Source organism: Anolis sagrei, chromosome 2, assembly GCF_037176765.1.
Source record: "Anolis sagrei isolate rAnoSag1 chromosome 2, rAnoSag1.mat, whole genome shotgun sequence".
NCBI classification, from domain to species: Eukaryota; Metazoa; Chordata; class Lepidosauria; order Squamata; family Dactyloidae; genus Anolis; species Anolis sagrei.
Window position 1 is genome coordinate 88720839 of NC_090022.1, and position 24235 is coordinate 88745073.

The window sequence follows — 24235 nt, forward strand, 5'->3', positions numbered from 1 at the left end:
CTTAGTCTAAAATGTTTTGAATGCCTTGAAGAATGTACTGAATATTTCTTATATTGTTTAATAGCTGTATGTTCTATCTTCTCACTCACTTAGAATCAAGAAACAGGATATACAAAAATCAGTGTACAAAGACATGTTTTGCTGCAGAGTCCAGAAGTCTCAAGTTTAATTTTTTAACACAGGAACAGTGAGTTCCCTTAAGGTCTGTTGTGGAAACAACACCATTTAGCGCAGAATTTAACTAGTTTAGCAAGATGGGTATCAAGATACGTACAAATAATACATTTAACCCCCGATTGCCCTTACCATGAAGGATGAGGGATAAGAATGCTAAGTTTGTATCATTTCCAGCATGATCCTTCTAGCATTCCTCATTTTGAGGGTGAATGTCTACTATAAGGAGCCTTTTATATGCATGGAAAATTAGTGTGATTAAAATCCTGGTTTTGCGGGTTCTGGGCGGCATATGGAATAAAGCAGAGGTTTGCCCTTAAGATATGGAGAGTGGCGGGGACCGAACTGGGTGGTGACAAGGGATCCTGCGTGCACAACTTTTCATTTCTTGCTCATGTGTCCTTTCAACTCTATAGGTAAATAGAATGGCTTATTGGCCTATGCATTTTGACTAACCCTGTATAACAGCATGGCTTTTGTGTTTCATTGAAAGTTTGCAAGAAACCAATCCATGCAAGTGTAAAAAGCCTAAAAATACTGCTACTATTTTTTTAGTGACACAGATAAATATATGTTCATCTCACCCTTAAATATTTATTAAAATCTGTAGTGCTCTGTCAGAATTCATATACATTTCAGTAATCATGGAGCTAAGCAATAAGCATGTTTTTGCTGTGCAAGTATTCCCATACAATTTTTAGAAGTAGATAATTCACTTTGGAAGTCTAACATGTTAATCCTGAATGAAAATGAAATGGATTTAGTTTAGTTTCATTGTTGAAACAAGATTTCAGTCCTGGCAGAGTTTGATAAGGATTAGGAGGGATGGAACCAATAGAAAACCAATTAATCTTCAACTATATAGTTACAGCATGTTCTCTTTTTTGCAGTTTCTTTTGCCTTCTGTCCTCACCTCCTCTTTCTATGCATATTTCTTTTTATTTTCTTTTTTTTTGTACTCTGGCTGCTTCAAATTTTACTCAAAACAGCTTATGCTATTCATAAGAATTGTGTTGTCTGAGTAAAATAATGTGCAAGAAATAGGTCTTCCACTGAATTGGGAAATTAGGAAGGCACACGGTTTTGAGCCTTATGGCAGTTAGTCCCAGTTTAAATTGTTCTGCTTGATTTTTTCTGTTCTTGCTTCCCCACTTGGATAATGCCATTTTAAAATGAGTTGCGCAAGTTTTAATCCCTTTTGCAAGTAACAAGTTCTTGGCTGAGTTTCTACCTAGAGTAATATTTTTCTCTGCCGTAGTGATGTATTTTTCTCCCTTTCAAGAAATCAGTGATAAAATTGTGAATGAAGGATGTGCAGTACAATGTCAAATAAAGCAGTTGGCTGGATAAAGACATCCTTTGGGATGTTGAACAGAGACAGGCTTTTATCTATTTGAAACTTTGGATAATATTACTTGCATTTCAAGACTGTTACCAGGGAATTTGGGGTTCGCAGATCTTGTAAGCATCAAATGATAATAAGTGGTACATAGAATATTTACCACTGAGTCCCTTCAGGGAGATAGGACAGTATATAAATAAAGTTTTATTATTATTACGATAGGACAGAGATGTGAACAGTTGTATAAACTGCCATTCAATCTCAAACTCTTTTGTTGCAATTGAATATTCAGAACTTGTGACAGTTCCTAGAAATTGTTGTTAGTTTTCTTATCTGGGTTCACCATATCTTTTCTAAGAATCAACCAAGTTTGGGGGCATGGAGGCCAATAACACAATTAATTTATTTTTTATTGTTGCCTTTTGGGGATAGTGTACTCTAAAAAAGTTACTGATTTGTAATATTCCAGTAAGATCCAGCTGGGTTTGATTTTTCTTGCTGGAACGGTACAGTGAACGAGCTCCAGGGCATGTTGCAGCTTTGCTTACTGTTCTTTTAGGATATATTGAATTAAGGGAATGCAGGAATACAATTCACTACTTGCCAGCAGAGTGTTATGGCAAGTTAAGTCTTTAACATTTTTCTCATGTTTCTCTGGATCATTCCTTGCAGACGTGTAGAAAAAATGAAATTAATACAGTTTAAATTTCTCAGTTCTAGCTTTTGAATTAATTTTGTATCTAATGAATTAGAGAGGAGTCTTTTTGAATAGAGATAAAATATTTGTGCACCTAGGCCATCTTTTTGAATTGTCTTCAGTAACTATTTTGAACGTTTTTACACTACCAACAATACTTCACCTAAATTTGATTCTTTGTGCAGCCTTTGGATATGAAAACAACTTGCTGTCTGTAATGGAAAATAATTTAGGGTGAAGTTGGTCTGTCAGTACAGTATGCTGCCTCATCAATGTACAAATGAAGAGTGCTTTTCAGGAAATGGTTACCAAGATGTTGGCCTGTTTGATGAACCACATTCAGTATATTCATAACAAGCAAGAAACCCCAGCTATATTAATTGTAGATTATTGTCACAATTGTGTGTTGTTTCTATGAGGTGTAATGGCTTTTTGGCAAATACAAAAGTGTATTGATTTAGTTTTGTAAAATTCAAGGGAGGGAATGGCTTGTAAAAATAAAAGAAATTGCAGCCTGGTCTATGTGATGCTGTTAGGTTGCTGTGAATGTGAATGGTGCGATGCTGAGAGCAGAGAGACGAATGTGGATGTTAAATCAATGCATTGTAAATGCTGAAGTTACAAACAATTGGGAGAGTTGAAAATCGATGAATAAAGATATTTTGTTTTTTTCTTATTCCCTCTTTTATTGATAACTTTTGGAAAACCAAGTAATTTGCTTCTGAAATACAGCATTATTCTCCCAGGTGCTTCTGCATCCACTTTGAGAAGTATTAAAATAATTATTGCATGGCTTTTCTTAGTTTTTGAATTTTTTGTTTCAGCAATGTGTTCCTTCTGTTATTGAAATCTCTAAATCCGTAATGCATTTGTCCTTTAATTGTTCCCCTTTAAGATTTGCTGGTACAAATTTCATTGGATCATTAATCTGAGAAGCCAATCTTTGATTTAGGTTGCTAATTATTCCTTTTCCTGCTCTGATTTCCAGGTTTTGTTGCCAGCAGCCAGCCTATTACAGCTAATGGATGTTCGACAAAACTGTTGTGACTTTCTTCAGTCTCAGCTCCATCCCACAAATTGCCTTGGAATCCGCGCCTTTGCAGATGTGCATACTTGCTCAGAACTATTGCAGCAGGCCAACGCCTATGCAGGTGATCACAGCACTCCCCAAATGTCTATTGTTTCAAAACACAGTGTATAGATACCTTGAAGTCAGTTTCTTGCTTCAGCCTTTAAAAAAATGGAGAAGCAAACTGATTTGTTGCTTAATGCTGTTGGAAGGAATTGAAATGTTATGAATCTTCTGAAAGTTTAATATTTAACTTAGTGTTCTAATTGTGATGAGTTGGAACTCAGAAGATTTTTAGCCTTTCTTGTCTTGGTTTTGATAGTATATATCAGGGGTGTCCAGACTTTTTAGGCTGAGGACCAGATCACGGTCCCTCGGCCTGTTGTGGGGCCAGCCTATAGGTAAGGAGGAAGGAAGGAAGTCAAGGAAGGGAGAGAGGGAGGGAGGCCTGGTGAGAGAGAGCTGATGGAAATTTGAACAGGGGCCGCAATTGGCCCTCGGGCCAGACTTTGGACATGCCTGGTATATAAGAAGAAAACAACATGAAGAAGGTACCACTAGTTATGCATTGCATTCATATGTTTGGAAGTTCTACTGATTTTCAAAATAACAGTGATATGTAGGAAGTATTACACATCTGAAATAAACTGAGAAATTCAGAACCTAAATCTCTCAGTGGCATTCTGCTTCATAGCTAACATTTCACACAAAAATGGGTAGAAAGAATAATAGAGAAGTTAGGAAATTGTTGCAGTTCAAAATAGAAATACAGGCTTCCCATGTTGTAAACATTCACCTAGTCATTAAAACCATTAAATACAAGAGATCTATTTTTGTATTATGGAAAATCCTAGACTTCAGAAATATAGCATAAATTGAGATGGTTGAAAGATAAATGTGCAAGGAATTGTTGAAGACTTTCTTGGTCGGAATCACTCCTGACGTTTCGCCTGCATCTATGGCAGGCAGCCTTAGAGGTTGTGAGGTCTTCAAGACTTCACAACCTCTGAGGATGCCTGCCATAGGTGCAGGCAAAATGTTGAGAGAGAATGCTTCTGGAACATGGCCATACAGCCCGAAAAACTTACAACAACCCAGTAAATGTACAAAGATTATCAGACTATTATTTACCTTTCTTCTTCATTCCAGAAGGTTATGTTCTAAGGGCAAAACCATCACAGCTTGGATTCTGGTACATTATGTCATCAGCAGTTAGTTGATAGGAATTCCAAATTTGGACGATTTGTGGGTGCCAGTGCAACCAGAACATTTTGTTTTTTGTATTACACTGAAATCTGAAAACACAATTACAGGGTACTTCCACTAGGTTTTAAGCAGTTAATTATTTCCTGTTTTGCTTTCTACATATTTCAGGCTCTTGCTGTACCGAGAAGTATTTTTGAAGCTTGTATAAGATCCATGTGGCTTTCTTTTCTCTTGGTTTTTATGTCAGTATTAATGATGAATGTAATGCAGAAGACAGTAAAACATCTATTGAGAGACAATTCTGTTGTTTTGGGAATGCTTCCCTCGATTATATTTTTTGCTGCAACTGTTCAAATGTTTTTGACATAAACTCTCATGCCATTCCTTCTCAGGATCAATTTTGGCACCACTTTGTTGTGCTTTCATTGTATTTTCCATTTGAGAATGTGTCAAATGAGGCTGGAGAGCATGTAAGAACCTGGATCTCCTTGGCTTTTGTGGATTCAGTTTGGAAGGGGAAATGATTTATAGATGAATTAGATGCACAAATCTTAATATTATCCAACCCTTTATAGGAATGATAATTGGACTGGTTGGTTTCTGGTGCTTCAGGGTGAACATTTCAAGGTCTTATCAATAGAGAGCAATAAAGCACAATAACATCAATGCAGGTTTGAAAATTACATTCTTTTATTGGGAGTTACAGTCTTTTATTGTACGGTTGTCAGATGTGTTCAAAGAAAACTCTGAAATGCCAGTTTTTGAACAGCACAAGATTTCTGAAATGGGGAACATTAATTTTTTTCTCTGTCACACGCAATCTGAACTGGTGCATCGTTCTGCCAGAATGATGTGTAAAAACAACCAGGACGTTTTTTCCCCCCTGAATTATCAATTTTAAGAAAGAATATCGATTTTATTTATTTATTTAATTTATTTACTATATTTATATCCCGCCTTTCTCTACCCTGGAGGGGACTCAAGGGGGCTTATAGTTTTAGTCCTTCTTTCTTTTGGTACGGTGTTGTTATCTACAGATCCAGGTAAAACCTTTTCAGGCACCCACTTTGGGCAGTTGCAAGCTTTAGGTGAGCTGGACTGGGACAAGGCTCTAGGAGCTTTGATTTTGTTTAATGTTTAACTTAACAAAGTTGACAAGCATGGCACTCAATTTATATTTGGCTGTTGGCTAATTACAAAGTGTGCTTTTGTGGCTTTATTGACCATCATGAAGCTCTTTTTATTTTAACATATTGTGCAACATACATGAAATGTCATTTAAAATGCTATTTAAATTCTTGGGCTATATATTAACTACGTTGAGGCAAAATCTGCACCTTAAAACAATTGAAAGGTGCACATGAGTTCACCTAATAGAAAGTTCCTTTCAGAAAAGAGCCTTAAAGCAAAAGATGATGGCTTGCTTACATAAAGGTATAAATTCCTATCTCTCTAAAGTTAAGAGCATTTGGATAGGAACATGGTATTCTCATGTCTGCCTCCCCCTCCCTCATTTTAATTAATGTTTAGGTGATCTCTAGGCAATTGGAAAATGCAAGATTTAGTTTAAATTTGTGTCAGTGTATGCCATCTACTGGTACATACAGATATAGCAGTACTAAGACTTAAAAGAGCAACAGTCCTGTGTAAGAAAATAATAATAATATTAGAATGAGGCCATACATGTGCAAAGAATAAGTACTGTAATAACTCTCAGTATATGTATTATTGATGAACACATCACTACCATGATTTTCACTGACACAAGGCAGGTGTCACATTCCATTGGAAAGTATACTGAAACATGAAAATACAACCTTATGTGAGTCTTGAGTCTCAGTTTTAGATCATGATTAAAGGTAATAATAACCATGTGGTTTTTGAAGGTACTACAGAAACTGCATTAGTTGGTTCTGTCCACAGAAATCTTCCTTTCACTTTGTCGTCATCATAATAATCATTTAGCCCTCCCTAAAATCAAGACGGGGAACATCAACAAATTAAAACAGCACAGATAACATCAATTAAAAACACACAGACCACTTAACACACTTATCGTCTGTTTAAAAGAACATGTAAGATCAGTAAATTATTTAAATAATCGGTCCATAGTTTAAAACGCTATTTGAAATTTAGACAACTGTTGAGTTTCTTCTGACAAGTCATTCCATAATCTAGGAATGACTAGGAAATGTCCTATGGCGACAGTTGCCAACACAGTTCTGGGTGCTTGGGGTAAATAATTCCTAGTCCAGGTATGGGCAAATTTTGGCCCTCCAGGTGTTTTGGACTTCAACTCCCACAAATCCTAACAGTTTGTCCATGCCTGCCCTAGACAGAAGACCTGAGTGTATGGGGAGGATTATATGCGAGAAGGTGATCCTGTAGGTAACATGGACCTAAATGATGTAGGACTTCAAAGGTAACAACCAATACTTTGTAAATCAATTGGCATCCAGTGGAGTGATCTTAATATTAGTGTAATATGATCGCTCCTAGATCTGCCATGTTTCAATTTAACTGAAATTTCTGAACTTGCTCCAGAGGTGTCCCAGTGATAAGCACATTACAGAAGTCCAGTTTACTACCATCTTTATTGAAATTGAAAATAGTCATTCCTGTCTCAACTACTTCAGCAGCTGTTTGGAGTGACGGATCAGAAGCATCCCGAACTGTGAATAGGAGAAAGTGTAACCCCACCCAGGACTCATTGACACACTTTCACTTTCCCACCTGGATTTAGATCCTTGACAATGAGCACCTGGTCTTCATCACTCATCATCTCCATCCAGTATTGGGAAGGTTGGCCTATTTTCACTGGTAGCAATTACAGGCAGTTTCCGAATTACAAACTTCTGACTTACAACCAACTCATAGTTAAGAACAGAATGTGAGACATCAGGAAGTGAAAGAAATCTACCCCTAGGAAGGGAAATTCATTCCTGAAAGAGATCACGGGGAAAAGGTGGCTCCACTGAATTTTTATCACTGCTTCTTGCTCCCACAACAAGCCATTAAAAATATCCAATTATCACAAGGACAGAAAGTGAGGTGAAATCTTCTGAGCAGGGCACAGACAGCAAAGCAAATACTAAATCCATGTGCTATCCAAAACTACACACACACACACGTATGGCTGGAGTTACATTTAAAAATGTACATTTTCCAACTTCTATACAAATTCAACCTAAAAAAAAACCTTACAGAACCTATCTTGTTCAGAACTTGGGCACTGCCTGTATTTGGGGTTTCAGAGAGGAATTTTTTATAGCCCTATCAAGAAGTCTATGTGATTGGGCTCTTTTAGATGGAGTTTTGTGTGATCTTCCATGAGAAGTTTTGCCTTCCAAACTACCTTTCCAAAATTTAAGAGATTACACAGACAACAGCATATTGTGAACCTGATGCTTTGGCAGTGAGAAAATTCTGCTTTGGTATAAGGAAATAACTATAGCAATAAATAAATAAATAAATAAATCTAGGGAGGATTAAGTTTTAATATCAAATTCTTAATTTGGGATAAACCAGTGTAGTCATTCTTTGTTGCTCATGAAGATTCTTGTATAATGATGATCTACATAAATGCTGTTTGTACAAGATAGGAAACAACATTTATGGCCTTTTATTTGTAATATAATGGGCTGGAATACAGCAGCCAAAACCACATTTTTATTAGCTGCTTATAACTCAGTTGTAGCAACAAACTACTAGTTGCCCTTTACCTGTTTAAAGCATCTAAAAGGAGATCAGAGTTTATTGATCCGATTAGTATACAGTATAAGGGGGAGAGGACATCTGATGTATGTACCCAAGATTAAGGTACATTCAGTTATAAGTTGGCCATACCCACTTTTTCTCAGTATTTTTTCCTCACTACTTGTATATTTATAATTTTAGTCAGACTGGATAATGATCATGGTTAGATTCTTTTTGCTAGTTCCCTTTCAACCAGAAATTCTTAAACTTTCTGTCCTTGCTTGTGATAAATGTTCATGACTGAGATCATTTACTAGTCATGATATGGTAACATAAAGGGTTAGCTAGTTAAAAATGGTGACAGATATAGGTGGAATTAAGAATTACTGGTTAATGCTTAGGATTTGATATTAAAACTTAATCCTCCCTAGATTTATTTATTTATTTATTTATTTATTGCTATAGTTATTTCCTTATACCAAAGCAGAATTTTCTCATCTAGAAACTTACCATGGGGGAAATGGGAGGACTTTGGACTGCATGTGAGCCCAGTTACTTTTTTGTGTGCACTCTTAAGTCCCTCTTGTTGTCCCCTGTACCTCACCCAGATAAAGATTGCCACAAAAGCTCTGATGCCATCTGTGGAACTCTTTTGGAGTGGTATCAATATGTTTCTGAATCACCTCAGCCTTATCCTCCAAGGTCAAAGTTAGCTGAGGAATCTGAATGTTGTAACTGAGAGTAACTTCTGGCCAATAGTTGATTAAAAATCAGGTGGTTTAGACTGCCATATGGGTAAAAATTGGGCTTCAGCCATGTTATAGTTGTGTATTGTGCTGTGAATGGCAGGTTTTATTTTCTAATGTTTTATTTTCTATTATAATCTTTCTTTCCTCTCCAATTTCTGATATTTTTTTTTTGAACAGAGCAGCATTTTCCTGAAGTGATGCTTGGTGAAGAATTTCTTAGTCTGAGCTTGGACCAGGTTTGCAGTTTGATATCAAGTGACAAGCTTACAGTTTCATCAGAGGAAAAGGTAGAGTCTTTTTCACACTCTGTGTTATGGAAGAAGAAGAAAAATGCTTTTAAATGTTGCTTTGAGAATAAGAATCTGCACATTTATCTTGTGTAGTGTTAAATCCAAGCATAGAAGACATGGAGAGGAAGACAAAGGCCAACTGTAGAACTTGTTAGACTATACTTAACATCCTTCATCATTGACTATACTTGCTAAGGCTGGTGAGAACTACAATCCAACAACTATGGCAGGATCATACAGGCCCAGCTCTTCTTCTTCAAACAAGAATGCAAAAATATGTTAATGTTTAATTTACTACTATTATTAACTATAGTTATACATTCTCTCTCTCTCTCTCTCTATATATATATATATACTAGCTGTCCCCTGCCACGCGTTGCTGTGGCCCAGTCTGTTGATCTGGAAAATAAAATAATGAGAAAGTGTTGGTTTCTAATCTATGTAATTTCTTTATGCTTGTGAGTAAACAGTATTTCTTGCTTTTTCTTTGTTAGTGTTGATGTGGAGAATGTCTGGTTTGCCTAATCTGGAACATGCAAGATATCGTTGTCCTTCTTTAAGGGTCCCTTTCAAATCTATGATACTATATCTCTGTGTGTGTGAATCATATCTATCTATCTATCTATCTCTATGGCTGAATGGCTCTTTGTCAGGAGGACTTTGATTATGTTTTCTTGCCCTGGTGAAGGGAGTTGGATTGAATGGCCTTAAGTATTTTCTGTTGGTCATGGGGGTTCTGTGTGGGAAGTTTGCCCCAATTCTGTTGTTTGTGGGGTTCAGAATGCTCTTTGATTGTAGGGGAACTGTGAATCCCAGTGACTACAACTCCCAAATCTCGAGGTATATTTCCCCCAAACTCCATTTGTGTTCATATTTGGGCATATTGAGTGCTTGTGCCAAGTTTGATCCAGATCCATTATTGGTTGAGTCCACAGTGCTCTCTGGATGTTGGTGAACTACAACTCCCAAACTCAAGGTCAATGCCCACCAAACCCTTCCAGTATTTTCTGCTGGTCATGGGAGTTCTGTGTACCAAATTTGGTTCAGTTCCATTGTTGATGGAGTTCAGAATGCTCTTTGATTGTAGGTGACCTATAAATCCCAACAACTATAACTCCCAAATGACAAAATCATGATTTTTTGAGTGATGGTCAAAATCATATTTTTTTGGGTGGTGTGTTGTGAGACATTTTGTTGCCAAATTTGGTGTGATTTCGCTCATTGGTTCTTTTGTTTTTAAGGTATTCATTATGCACAGAGCATTTTTATATACTGTATATACTCGAGTATAAGCCTAGTTTTTCAGCCCCCTTTTTAGGCTGAAAAAGCACCCCTCGGCTTATACTCGAGTCAAGGTTATTTATTCTTTTACTTTGTTATTAGTATAATTTTGTTATATTTACATTATTTTGCTCTATTATTATTCTATTTATTATTTTGTTCTATTATTTTTATTACATTTACAGTTTTTTACCCTATTATTATTATTGTTGTTATTATTATTATTAGATTTACAGTATTTTACCCCGTTATTACTACATTTATTATTTTACTCCATTATTACTGTTTTCATTGCTTTTTCATTATTTTACTCTATTATTTTAATTATTTTAATAATAAGTACATTTATATTGAAGGAGGTTAGAATGATGGTTTAATAAGAGTTGGACAGTCTTATCTTAAATTACAGTTTTATGTAAATATTCAGAAACATTTAGCCTATTGATGCTTCAATTAATGTAATTTTATTGGTATCTATTTTTATTTTGAAATTGATCCATAGTGGATGCATTTCCCACCCTCAGCTTATACTTGAGTCAATACGTTTTCCTAGTTTTTTGTGATAAAATTAGGTGCCTCGGCTTATATTTGGGTCGGCTTATACTCGAGTATATACGGTATATAGATATATATATGGAGGGAGATACATACAAGCTGGCTCAGTCTGTAGATTGATTTTTTTCTGGATAAACAAAGCCTGAAAAAAAAAAAGAATCCTTATCCCTGCCTTAGCAACTTGCAGAAAAAGAACACGGAAAACTGGAGGACAGGAACATTTAAGTTGAAATCCTATGCACACTTTCTTTGGAGTAAGTCCCACTGAACAAAGGTTAAGATTGTACTATTAAACTTGATCAATGGTGCACAACCTGTGGCTCTCCAGATGTTTGGGACATCAACTGCCAGAAGTCCTAGACAGCTTTCCCACTTGTCAGGAATTCTGGGGGCAGAAGTCGAAAACACCTGAAGGAACAGGTTGTGCACCACTGGACTAAATGATGCATTTGAATACCTGTAAACAGGATATTAATGTGACTTAATGGAAATAGTCGTGATCATTGCTGTACCAATCCAAAATTTGGACAAATTGAGGATGATGAGAAAGAACTTACCAGCTGAAATGAAAGATACACTCAACACTTTGGAAAAACTAACTGGGGAGCTAACTCAGGAAAACCAGAAATTGATGTAATTGGAATCTGGGACTGAGAAGCAATCGGAAATATTGACAAAAACTTTACTGGAAGTTTTATATAAAGATTTCAACAAAGAGATTGATAAGATCTACCAACAGGATTCCTGTATGGCTAGTCAGAGAAATCTGCACATAAAAGTGGAGATTAACTTTGAAAGATGACAGATTTGTGATTTGACTCTTTAGTGCTGATGAATAGATACTATAACAAGATCAATAAATATAAAAGGGGAAAGGAAGAACAGGAGGATCAAATGCATGGAAAAGAGAACAGAAGATGAAGAATGATGATAACAGCTGACAAGGATTTGTGAATCAATTGAGACGAACAAATTAATTAGGCTGGCTGAGGAGAAATGTATCCAGTTTCAAGAGTGATTGAGATTCTTCGGCAACATTTGGATGCCGATATATATAAATACAGGGTTAGTCAAAATGCATAGGCCAATAAGCCATTCAATTGAATGGCTTATTGGCCTATGCATTTTGACTAACCCTGTACTTTAAATACTTTGTATTTCATCATCCACGTTCAAGTGATGAAAGTATTATATTGCCATCATTTTTATTTTCTTAATGCTCATTAGTAACCTTGCTTTAGAGCCAGGGTGCTGAAGTGATTTGAGCATTGAACTACACTTCTGGAGATCAGTTTGAATCAGCCATGGAAACTCATTGAGTCAACTCAGCCTCAGAGGAAGGCAACCCCTCTCTGAACAAAGTTTTCCAACGTCATTATAGCTTCATCTTAGAGCTGCCACAAGTTGGAAATGATTTGAAGACACACAAGAACCAACAACCTTGTTTTTGCATTTCTTTCTCTATTTTCTGCTTGTAATTTGGTATCACCTGTACCTCCTGAATATTGATCTTTTTCCATTTTTTTAACACTTTCTTCTGAACTGCTTTAATTACATCATGGCATTGGCTGCTGTTAAAAGCCATAAAACAGGAATTAAAACCTTTAATGTTTGGAAGCTTTTTGTCTCTGCTGAGACTTCGAAACAAGGTATACCTGTCTAAATATAAATTTGTTGGATAAGTATATAGGGCCTCACATGTGTGCACATGGAATTTATTACAATTATCTAGGTCAGGGATGAGAACTTTGCAGGTTGACGGCTGCATCCAGCCTTTTGAAAAGGCCATTGCAACTCCTGTGAGCTCTTAAAGGCTCTGGTATTCCCAGATACCACCCTGAAGTGGCCAACCTCCCAACAGCCAGAGAGGCAAATAGATGCAATGTTGCATCTCTTTCAGTTGCTGCTAGTGATGGCCAGGATGCTGCTCTGCTGCTTGCTGACATTCCAGAGTAGCCCAAAATTGGACAGTGCAATCCTCTGGGCTACAGAGTATATTCACCTTGGTCTAAGTTGTGTTTATGTCTGTCTGTAATGTTTCATGTTAACATGGCATCAGAAACTAACATAATGAATGGTGCCCCTTAATCCCCGTCCCCATCCTTGTCCCTTCACATACCTGGTACTTTGAGCAGCAGTAGGCATTAGAATTTAGCCATTCAGATTCCAAGATAATGCCATTCTGGGGCATTGTGGAAAATTCTAAGTTTGCCTCCAGCCTTTATTTGGAGCATTGTATGAAACACAACCCTCATAATTAGATGAGTCCCTGAGGGCCTACTCGAAGGAGAGGGAATGCTTGGCTTTGGGCCCTCAAACTCTGAATGTGGGAATACTGTAAAACACAGCAATACCTTGCATTATTTATTACTCTTCTCTGCAACTTTTTAAGAGGTCAGAGAGATGTATATGTGCCTTGCAGGTAGTTTCCTACCCAGGTAATTCAGACGTTCAGTTGCAGAACAGGCTTATTGCTTTTAGTTTAACTTGTGTCCAGTAAAAGACAGTAAAGTAATTATTTAAAATGAAATTTAATGTATTTGTACAGTTAATCAATCTGTTTAGTAGAATTATTCATTAATTCACTTAATTAGATAAAACAAATTATGCACACATACAAGAGACATTATTTATCTTCATGGAATGGCCAAAAATCATACAAATGCAAAATTTACAAAGAAACCATAATAATGAAAGCATTGTAAGGCAGGATGCTACTTCATAGAGGTTGTTGTCGCTGTGTGCCTTCCAAGTTTTTTTCTTTACTTATGGTGACTCAGAGACAACCCTTTCACAGTTTTTTTTCTGGGATGGAGAGAGTGAAATTGCATTAAATTAATATAGTACCAGTCATCCCAACAAGGTTTTGACTACTGTAGCACAAGAAGATTGCAGTTTGAAATGCTTTGCACCTAGAAGCGGAAGGATTACCTGTGAATCGAAGCTGGAAAGAAAAGACACAGGGATCAAATATCACAATGTTAGACATAGTTAGATGATCACTTAATTAACCTTTTATTGATGTCAATTTACATTTAATGTCCTGTCACTAATTTGCCCTGATCAAATGACATGTTTTTTTAAAGTATAAGCATATACATATATCTCAATGATATAGTTGTTTTAGTCTTTATCTCATGCAGGTCATGCATTCCATTCCAGTTGATAACTGAAGCAGCTCCTTTCTTGGGGAGTAATTATTACCTTGGGATAAATTAAATATTTTTTAGGAAGGGTATTAAACATTACCAATCCAAATATATTCTTGGGTATTTGGTGATCTTTGGAGGAACACCAATCAGGGAAAGGGTTTGTATATTGAATTGGGAAATTAATATGGCAGTGTTTGGGCTTACCCAGCAAAATGCTTTTGAATGGCCTTGGTCTTTCTCCAGAATAATAAGCTGGCACTGTGAAGGTTGCATTATATTTTTAGTTCCCTAGTAGGCCAAGGGACTGGTTATGTTGCAAAGACTGGAGAAGAAAGACAAAGGAGGCTGTATATGGCCAACTGATGCCTAGGCTATAGTTAAAACGTTAAGTGTGTTGTTAGCTTGGTAGAATTTTCCCAACACATGCACTTTCAGTAGTGACTTGGCAACCTTGATAAACTATATAATAGAGTGTAGAAACTTGTTACTCAGAGCTCCTATTCTCTTTAGATTCTGGTGTGTTAGCATGGGATGCAGGAATATCTTTTTTACTTTAAATAAAATAGGATCCTTGATTCAGAAAGAAAAGTTGTCTTCAATATCATAGTAGATGGTATTATTTATGAAAGATCATGTGCAATATAGAATATATCTTATCTTGAACTAGTGCAAAACCATCCTTAGAGTTATGTGGAAAATGTGGCCACCTATGAGCAGAAAAGGTGGTTTAGAAGCAATATCATTGGCTAATGTACACCTTTCTTGCTGTCATAAAAGTCCCAAAATCTTTCCATTTTTAAAATGTGTTCGTTCCCTGCCTCTGTACTCTGTGGACTCCTGTATCCTCACGTGATGCATCTCTCTTCTTTTAGCTAGCTTCAACATTATCCAAAGCCTGCCAAGAAAAAAGAGTGGAAGGCATACAAATTAAATTGGATCTCTCCCTGCCATGCTTTATATGATTATGCCAGTGATGGAACCAGGGTGGGAGTTTTGTTGAATTAGTTCCAGGGTGCTAAACCCTTTGATTATAATTTACATTTATTATAGTGCATTGTGCACAGAACACACAACTCTGATGTTCTGGCTTGAATTTTCTTTGCATCATTTGACGTCTGAAAGAGGGCCTAGTGACATGGCATTTGGACATACCATTCTATATTTCCATCCAGCACACAATTGAGATAAACACACCAGTTTTTATCCTTATTTTTAACTCCTTTTAAATTTATTTATTGTATTTGTACCCTACTTTCGCTCTCTCTCCCCCCCTCCCCCCGCTCCCTTTTCTGGGCCTAAAGGTGGCTAGGCATGAAATAAGATAAAGCTAATATGAAATAGATTGAGAAAAGAAAGCCAAACTAATTGTTGTTGGGTTTTTTGTGGGAGGGGAGACAGAGAAACAAGTAGGAAATCTTAAGTGCCAAAGAAGTGGTTAAATAAAAAAAAATGCTTGTCTTTTGTAGCATACCTTATCAAATCTCAGCTTCCAAAGTTGGATTTTATACAGTTCTATATGTTTGTGCGACTGTGCATGACAGTGTTTGATATATCTGTTTCTTTAGAGAGATGTGTTTCTCTTTGTTTAAGGTTTTTGAAGCTGTCATTTCTTGGATAAATTATGAAAAAGAGTCCCGCCTGGAACACATGGCAAAGCTGATGGAACATGTCCGACTCCCTCTCTTGCCCAGAGATTATCTTGTACAGGTCTGTATTTTGTATAGGATTGGTTTTAAAGTTATATAAGTTTGGGTCGCTAATTTGTGGCTTGCCAGTTCTCTCAGTACCATGTGCTTATTAAGAGTAGCCTTTTTATGTTGTTGTTATGTGCCTCCAAGTTGTTTCTGACTTGGTGACGCTAAGGTTAACATATACTCCAATTTTTTTTTCTGGGGATGAGAGTGTGTGGTCCATTCAGTTTACCTCCTATGAAATAATTTGAGACCGGTCTCCCATTGAAAGTTTAGGTAGACAGGAAAGAGGATAAAATTATCTAAAATGACAATATCATATCAGTCTGTCTGTTTTGAATCCTTATACAGGAATCTGAGAACTGCATCTTTAATGGGCTTATATTGTACATCATTTTTACTCTTGGATTGGCATTATAATGGCTAAAAAAAACATGTGGGGATGTCTATTTCTGTATTGATTCTGGAAGTATACAAACACTTTGCCCACATCTGTCCACAACCTCATAGGTTGTGAGGTCTGTTGGAAACTAGGCAAAATGAGTTTTATATATCTGTGGAATTGCCAGAGTGGGAGAAAGAACTCTTGTCCATTTGAGGCAAGTGTGAATGTTGGCAATTGGCCACCTTGATTAGCATTGAATAGCCTTGCAGCTTCAAAGCCTGGCTGTTTCCTGCCTGGGGGAATCCATTTTTGGTTGGTGTTTACACTTCCCTCAAACAGACAAGAGTTTTTTCTCCCACCACGGATATTCCACAGATATATAAAGCTCACTTGCCTAGTTTCCAACAGACCTCATAACCTCTGAGGATGCCTGCCATAGATGTGGACGAAACGTCAAGAGACAATGCTTCTGGAACATGGCCCTACAGCCCGGAAAACTAACCGCACCCATTTTGATTACAGCTTGGAACTTAAAGCACAAAAGGTCATGGTTAAGATAGACAGCTGACCACACAAGCCAATGTTTTCCTCACTTGGAAAAGGAACTGTGTGTATCTCTGTAATTGGTTTGTTCTTGTCTTGTGACTGGATCTCAGAATGTTTGAAGCACTAGACTGGAGACAGTTTGTGGAAAATGCACAAATTTCTACTGAAATGCAGCCTCAAAAATTACTGTGAAACAAGTATTAGTATTGCTACACCAAAATAATTAATGACAGTTCTAACAAGGAGATTGTGATATTTCCCTGTCCCTGACCCCGTGCATTAACCTTTGCTGACGTTTTCAGACAGTTGAGGAAGAAGCTTTAATTAAGAATAACAACACATGTAAAGACTTTCTTATTGAGGCCATGAAATACCACTTACTTCCACTGGATCAGAGACAGCTGATAAAGAATCCTAGAACAAAACCAAGAACACCAGTTAGTCTGCCAAAGGTAAGCTAAACACCTTCTTACAATATTTAGGCAAAGTATTTTTACTTGATAGTCCACCAGTGCAGTTTTTTTCAGTGTATACTGAAAGCAGTTTTTTATGGTTGGAGAAATCTTGTCTTCTCATATTCCAGCAAAGGATTTTCCCGTTTAAGTGATTTTCTATCATGGATGTTCAAAATCTACTGAAATCTGACTGTGTGCCAAATACATGATTTTGTGTCACTGGAAAGAAGTGGAAAACTCATAGTAATCAGAAGCTTTATAAGTCACTTGAATGGTGCAAAGGAAGCAAAAGGGGGGTTAATTACTCATTAACCTTGCCTCTATAAATTCCATATATTGATTAAGGTGTGTACATGAACATCACCATTTGGTAGAAGCTTGACTTGTATATTTGGGACTTACTTTGATCTGTTTCGTGTTCAGCTTTCGGTGGGGGTTCCGATCAGTTTTCGTCTGAACCTATTGAAATCAGGAGGCCAGATATTTGGTTTTTTTTGTTTGGTTTTCACATTCATTATTTGTGGGGGTGGGGGGCTTCACCTGTAGGCCCAGAGCACCTTGGCCTACGGGTGCAGGCTTTGGGCCAACGTACCTGGGCCCGGCAGGGCCTGCAGCAGAGCACCTAGTAAGGATCACTCCTTACTCAGTGCTTGGCTGCAGGCCCTGCCTGGCCCCATGCAATCCATCCGAAAGGCAGGCCCGCCTGCCTTTCATGTTGATTGCATTTTTGTTTCAGGAGTGCCTTTCCGTTTCCTGCGATCAGAATGGATGGAATGAAACGTAAACAAGAAGGAAATGAATGGGACAAATTTTGGGCCCATGAGTAGTAGAAGCCCAAGAAACAAACCTGTAAAAGAATATGGTGCCTCTAAGCATACACAAATTCTTGAGTCTTTTTTGAATATCTAGCTAGCTTTACATAGATGTGAAAGGATTATAAACAAATAGAAGACAATTAAATGCCTCTTGAACTAATTTTCTTTTCATAATCTTAATGTTATTCTAATATTTCTGTGTTAGAACTGGTCCCTTGTGATGTTAAGCACCTTCACTGTGTCTAAATCCTGTTAGGCTGCTGTCACATCCCCCCCCCCCCCTTTATTAAAATGCAGCTCTTTGGGGGTCTCGGCTAATTACCTTTTGCAAAGCAAGTTAGCTAATCTGTGAAAGTCAAGAGTGCATCGGCTTTGTCCAAAGGCTATAATCAGTGTTTTTGCCAATAATTCCCTGGCAATCTTTCGAAGTTTATTAATATTGTGCAGATGCTTAATTTTCATGCTTCTGAAATGCAATGTATTAATGGGGTTTCCCACCCCCACCATGCTTTTCTGCTGAGGATTCTCTTTTACCATCTGAGGCTCTCAGTAAGATCAAGGATTTTGGTTTTTCAAGTTTCTGTTTGATGTTGAAAATATTCTGATCAAACATAGTATCCTTTTTTATCCTGGAGCTCTTTTCCCTCTCTCCCAAGGTAATGATTGTTGTGGGTGGGCAAGCACCCAAAGCCATTCGGAGTGTAGAGTGTTATGACTTTGAAGAGGAACGATGGGATCAAGTTGCTGAACTTCCTTCCCGGAGATGTAGGGCAGGTAAAACTTTCCCTTTCTGAATGGAATCAATGAGAATTCTAAATATTATTTGTGCTGCCTTTAATCTGTGTGGATATGGATATTGCCTCTCAATTTATGGCAATCCCATGAACTGCATCCGCGCTCTATCCAGCTGCCATTGTGTACCTGGAGAAGAAACACTGTGGAAGCAGGAACTAGATGTCTCCTTCAGTGTCTAAAGAAAGTAGCTATGGTGGCATGCTGTGTTGGCTTAACTAGCCACAGGGATTGCAATTGTTATGTTTACATTACATAACACAACAACAAAGTATAAGAGATATAATTTAGATATTCGGTCCTAACAAGCAATGTCTGTTGATCACAGCATGTATTTTAACAGCCACTGAGAGACATTTCACATATAGGATAGACACGTAAATGTCAGGTCAGCAAACAGTTCTGATGTTGAAATACTTGTGCACCATGCAAGGGGTTGTGACTATGTGCAGGTCCTTTTTTGAGTGTATGTATGGTGGTAGCAAGCATAGATTTTTCTTTGCATGAAATGGTCAGTGAAGACTGTCCTTGTATTGAATATGATGCATGAAGAGATGACAATATTTGAAAGCTTCTTTTTACTTAGATTGGATTTGTGGAACATAAAGAATCCATGTCATCGTCAACAGTTATAAGATTGAATGTTTATTAACGAGAGGTCTGATATGGCCACTAAACAACATTCAGTCATTTTAGCTTTCATATCTGTGCTGGATTCTTTCTTACAGGTCTTCATGTAACAGCATGATATTCTGATCTGATTTTTAAAAAAGAAAAACTTTGCCTGAAGTCTTTCTTCCAATTTGCTTTTAACAGGAGTGGTGTTCATGGCAGGCAAAGTCTATGCTGTGGGAGGTTTTAATGGCTCTTTACGGGTCCGAACAGTGGATGTATATGATGGAGTGAAAGACCAGTGGACATCGATAGCTAGCATGCAGGAAAGACGAAGCACTTTAGGGGCAGCTGTGCTAAATGAGCTCCTTTATGCTGTTGGGGGATTTGATGGAAGCACAGGTAAGTACCAGAACAAGAATCTAGTGCACAACTGTTGAAGGGCCATGGGCCACACCATCACAACTAAAATAAAGTCAAGTCACTTCTGGTGCTGGGATTTAGCCCAAGAGCTACCACTTTTTGCAGTTCTTCTGACAGGGCAACTGATTACCAGAATTTTGAAGCAGTTTCCGTTTTTTTGTGTTGGTGTTTAGGAACTCTTGGGGAGTTTCAGTAGCTCCAAAAAGGGATCTTAGGGATTTCATACAACCTTGGGCTATACCATCCCACTGGCTAATGGAAAACATTGTTCATGTTGTTCTTTGTTCTCAAACTCTTCCCAAGGATTGCAGATGTTTCCCTCAATTTAATGACTTTGCTGTTGAGTTTGAAGCATTCGTTTCACATATATTTTTCTGTCTTGACTTTGATTGTCATGGACTCGTATCTGATGTATTCAAGACACCAGAATGCCTCAGTGCCTTGGGTTCACGGCCAAGGTTGATGAATGAAAACAGAATGAAAGCATCCTTGGCCCTGTGTGAAAAAGAGCCTGATAAAATCAACCGACTCAGACTGAAAGACTCGGAGGCTGTACAGAGGACAATTTTTGGAGTTGAGGGGGTGGGGCTTCCAATAATAATACTAATAATGATAATTTTATTTTTGTACCTCGCCACCATCTCCCGAGAAGGACTCGGGGTGGCTTACATGGGGATCAAGCCCAGCATACAACAAAATTTACAAGCTAAGATACAATTAAAATGTAACAACATATAATATGACATAGACAATCTAATTAAAACAATTTAAACCAGCAGAATATAAACATAATAAAATGTATCAGATCAACCTCAACAACCAGCAACTAGGAAGATGGTGGGCATGATCAGATTGGAGAGAGCAGGGCAAACTATAGAACCAGGACTGGGGGTAAAGTGCTGAATAAACATTATCAGTAAATTAGGGCTGAGCATTCATGATCAGGGACTAACTGTTATTCAAATGCACACTGGAACACTCAGGTTTTCAAGTCCCTGTGGAAGGTGGTCAGAGTGGGGGCTAAATTAATCTCCCTGGGGAGGGAGTTCCAGAGCCGGTGGGTCACCACCAAGAAGGTCCTCCCTCTCGTCCCCACCAACCATGCTTGTGACGATGGCAGGAGCTAGAGGAAGGCCTCACTGGCAGATCTTAGAGCCCACGCCATGGGAAGATACGGTCACAAAGATAGGCAGGACCCGAGCCGTTCAGGGCTTTTTATGTAATAAACTGCACTTTGGATTGGGATTGGAAATTTATCGGCAGCCAGCTCCTGCTTTAATAAGGGTGTCATCTACTGCCGATCTTTGCACCAAATGCAGTATCAAAGGCAGCCCCACATAGAGCTTAGGGGTATTGAACGGAGAAGTTGCTCACGTTTTATTCATTCACAACTTTGCTGTATAGTAGTAACCTAGCATTAATGAAATTTCCAAGATCTCCTTGTGAGTGAATTTAATTGCTATCAAGGTCTGCCATCATCACACTGACCATGTTCTCTTTGGAAACTACTCCATAAAAGCCTATTTGTGTATCATAGGGCTGCAGATGTTGTCATCTGGTGAAAACAAGTTTAATTTGTAGAATCATGGCCCACTTTGCTTATCTGAAGAGAAATTTATTTATTATTTATTTCAAACATTTATATCCCATCCTTCTCAACCCCCGAAGGGACTCAAGGCGGCTTACATCCGGCAGTAATTTGATGCCAGTACATACATCAAAACAATGTAACACAAATTGACATTAATTAAAATAATAAGTTATAAAACATTCAGTTAAAAACATTTCTAACAGCAATATAACCACATCCAAGTCCAGTTCAGCATCCAGAATTCGAGTCCAAAGCCTGTCTCTTATCAGTTCTCACGAATCATTACGATTATTTATTAAGCCTGCTACCCAAATGCCTGGTCCCAGAACCACGATTTGTGCTTCTTCCTAAAGGAGAGGATAGGTGGAGCCGACCTAATTTAACTAGAGTTAAAGACTCTAAATTAGAGACCTAATTTAACTCAAGAACAGTGATCCTTTTCTTGTCAGTAGATAACCTTCTATAGAAATGTCATTTGACTTTTTTTCAGTTATTATTCATAAAGAACTTCTTGTAAAACCATTGTTGAGTAAGTGTAAAAGATGACAAGTAAGATGCTGTTCCCCGATATAAATTTTCATTGTCAGCACATTATAGTGGGCAGCAGACAAGGTTATGACACCTCTCATGCCTAGAAAGGAAGTTTGTTGGCTACTGGCCTAGTCTCAACTTGTGCTCTTTTCCTTTTTACCTGGAAGGGAAATATAAAAACAGAATGGCACCTTTGACAAGGAAGGAGCTATTCTCTGCTAAGCTGTTGAAATGGAAAATCTTTTTATGTTGCTTTCAAAATAGGCCTGGCATCTGTGGAGGCCTATAACTACAAAATCAATGAGTGGTTTTTTGTGGCACCTATGAACACGAGAAGGAGCAGCGTTGGAGTTGGAGTTGTGGAAGGTAAGAAGGGCAAGCTATCATTTCAGTCATAACAGCATATGACATTCCAGCTCTAGACATTACTTTAGACATGATGCTGAGTGAGTTAAAATTGCCAGGTTGCATTGGATATTCTGTAAATAAATCCCTACCTTGCTAACTGTAAACACAGTGCTGGCTATGGCACTCTGAGCTGTTAACAGTGAGGGAAATCTTTTTCCTGCTGTTTTAGAAGGTGTCACTTAGATTTTACACTCTAGCCTGACTGAAATAATGATAATGATAGATGCAGCAATGCACCTCTGTGCACCATGTAAGTAGGAACTCCATCTCAAGGACTGAACAATGGGTGAGATCCTGCATCAGAAATGTTATGTCCCATCTCCAGTCACCACTCCCCCATCCCCCAAAACACTATGCTTATCTGTGCTTCCCTTAACCACTCTCCATTGACCAGTAATTGACCATGTTAGGGGGTGTAGAAGTGGGAAGGTAATGTTGGTAGTTTTATTTATACAGCCACAGCTGCCAAATATATGACTTACGGTGGTTCAGGTTGGACCTAAGTCACTAACACAATGCCAGCTGCGAACATGTATACATGGCACCCACAAAAATACTGGTTTTTCTGTTATAAATAAACATATAATAAGATATACAGTTGGCAGTCTACAGATGCAAGTTTAACTTCTGTGGATGTGATTATTCATGGATTTTATTTATGTGGTCTCTTTAGGAATGTCTAGGTCATCCAGTATGACTCTGGTCAACTTCTGCTGCAAGATCTAAAGATTTGTACAGAGTTGTTCTCTCAGTTTTTTAAATAGTGGTTTTTACACTTTCACATGAGGCCTGCATCCCTAGTCTCAGCAAAAGTGGAGGACTGACTACATTTGGAACATCATTCCCATGTGGTCCCAGCCCTAGATGGATCTGAACTTTGTATTAACTGATGTGTATTGAATGGTCCTGCAGTGCTTTTAAACTTTGCTATCTCTGTGCCATCAGAAAATGTGATCTTAACTCTGTTTATGTAATATTGCCCATAATATGACCCCAACTCCAGATTTTACCAGGGGATCACAGTTTCACTGACTCTTTACTTCTTCTTTGTGGTCTCTGTAAAAATCACACATATTGTAGTTTCCTGTGCCTTTGCAGTACCCTTGGAATTTTCTGGAAAGCTTTAGCTCTTTAAGTCTGTAGCCCTGCCTGTACTCCCCAGAGGTATATAGCCAGAGGTAGGGACTGTAGCCTCAGTTCCCTTTGTCCGCTGCCTTAGCAGCAAGCATAGAAACTCTTAGGGAAAATACTGACTAGCAAAAATTTGGTGTTGACCTTGGACTGCTCGACTACTCCTCACTGTTCTCTACGGATTCTTGACCCGGACTGTGACTGACAACTCTAACTTAGGCCAGTTATGTCCACTTCAGCTTTCAAGAAATGTGAATCCTTTGGTACTAAGCTGCCAGGCACTGATGACCATACAATGTGTTTGTTATGTCTGGTGGAGGGGCACAGGGTGAAGTCTTGCAAAGTTCGCTGTTCTTTTACACTCCAGGCCAGAAAGAACCGCGGAAGGCTGCTTGAGGCCATGCTCTATGAGCAGTCTCTTTTCCCCAGGAAGTAGGCTATGTCAGAGCCGCCACCCTCTTCTGGCTAACAGTATGAATAGTTGCCATATGTAAAGCCACCTTGAGTCCCCTTTGGGGTAGAGAAAGGGGATACAAATAGTAACAAAAAATAAAAAAGAAGCCCACTTACCTTTGAAAGACAATGTCCCCTCCTCGCTGGCTGCAGTGGGACCAATGGTGAAACACTCAAAGTTGACCTCCTTA

At 38.0% G+C, this 24235-nt stretch overlaps 1 protein-coding gene across 2 annotated transcripts in view; it reads left to right on the forward strand.

Moving 5' to 3' along the window:
- KLHL3 (kelch like family member 3) overlaps window positions 1-24235 on the forward strand; it is a 76492-nt gene that overhangs the window by 39152 nt on the left and 13105 nt on the right. For both annotated transcript variants that reach the window (XM_060765334.2, XM_067463682.1), the window contains exons 5-11: window positions 3202-3364; window positions 9111-9220; window positions 15802-15918; window positions 17136-17285; window positions 18760-18877; window positions 19712-19909; window positions 22317-22418. In XM_060765334.2, the coding sequence (XP_060621317.1) occupies window positions 3202-3364; window positions 9111-9220; window positions 15802-15918; window positions 17136-17285; window positions 18760-18877; window positions 19712-19909; window positions 22317-22418 (958 nt within the window). The remainder of the gene's footprint in view (window positions 1-3201; window positions 3365-9110; window positions 9221-15801; window positions 15919-17135; window positions 17286-18759; window positions 18878-19711; window positions 19910-22316; window positions 22419-24235) is intronic.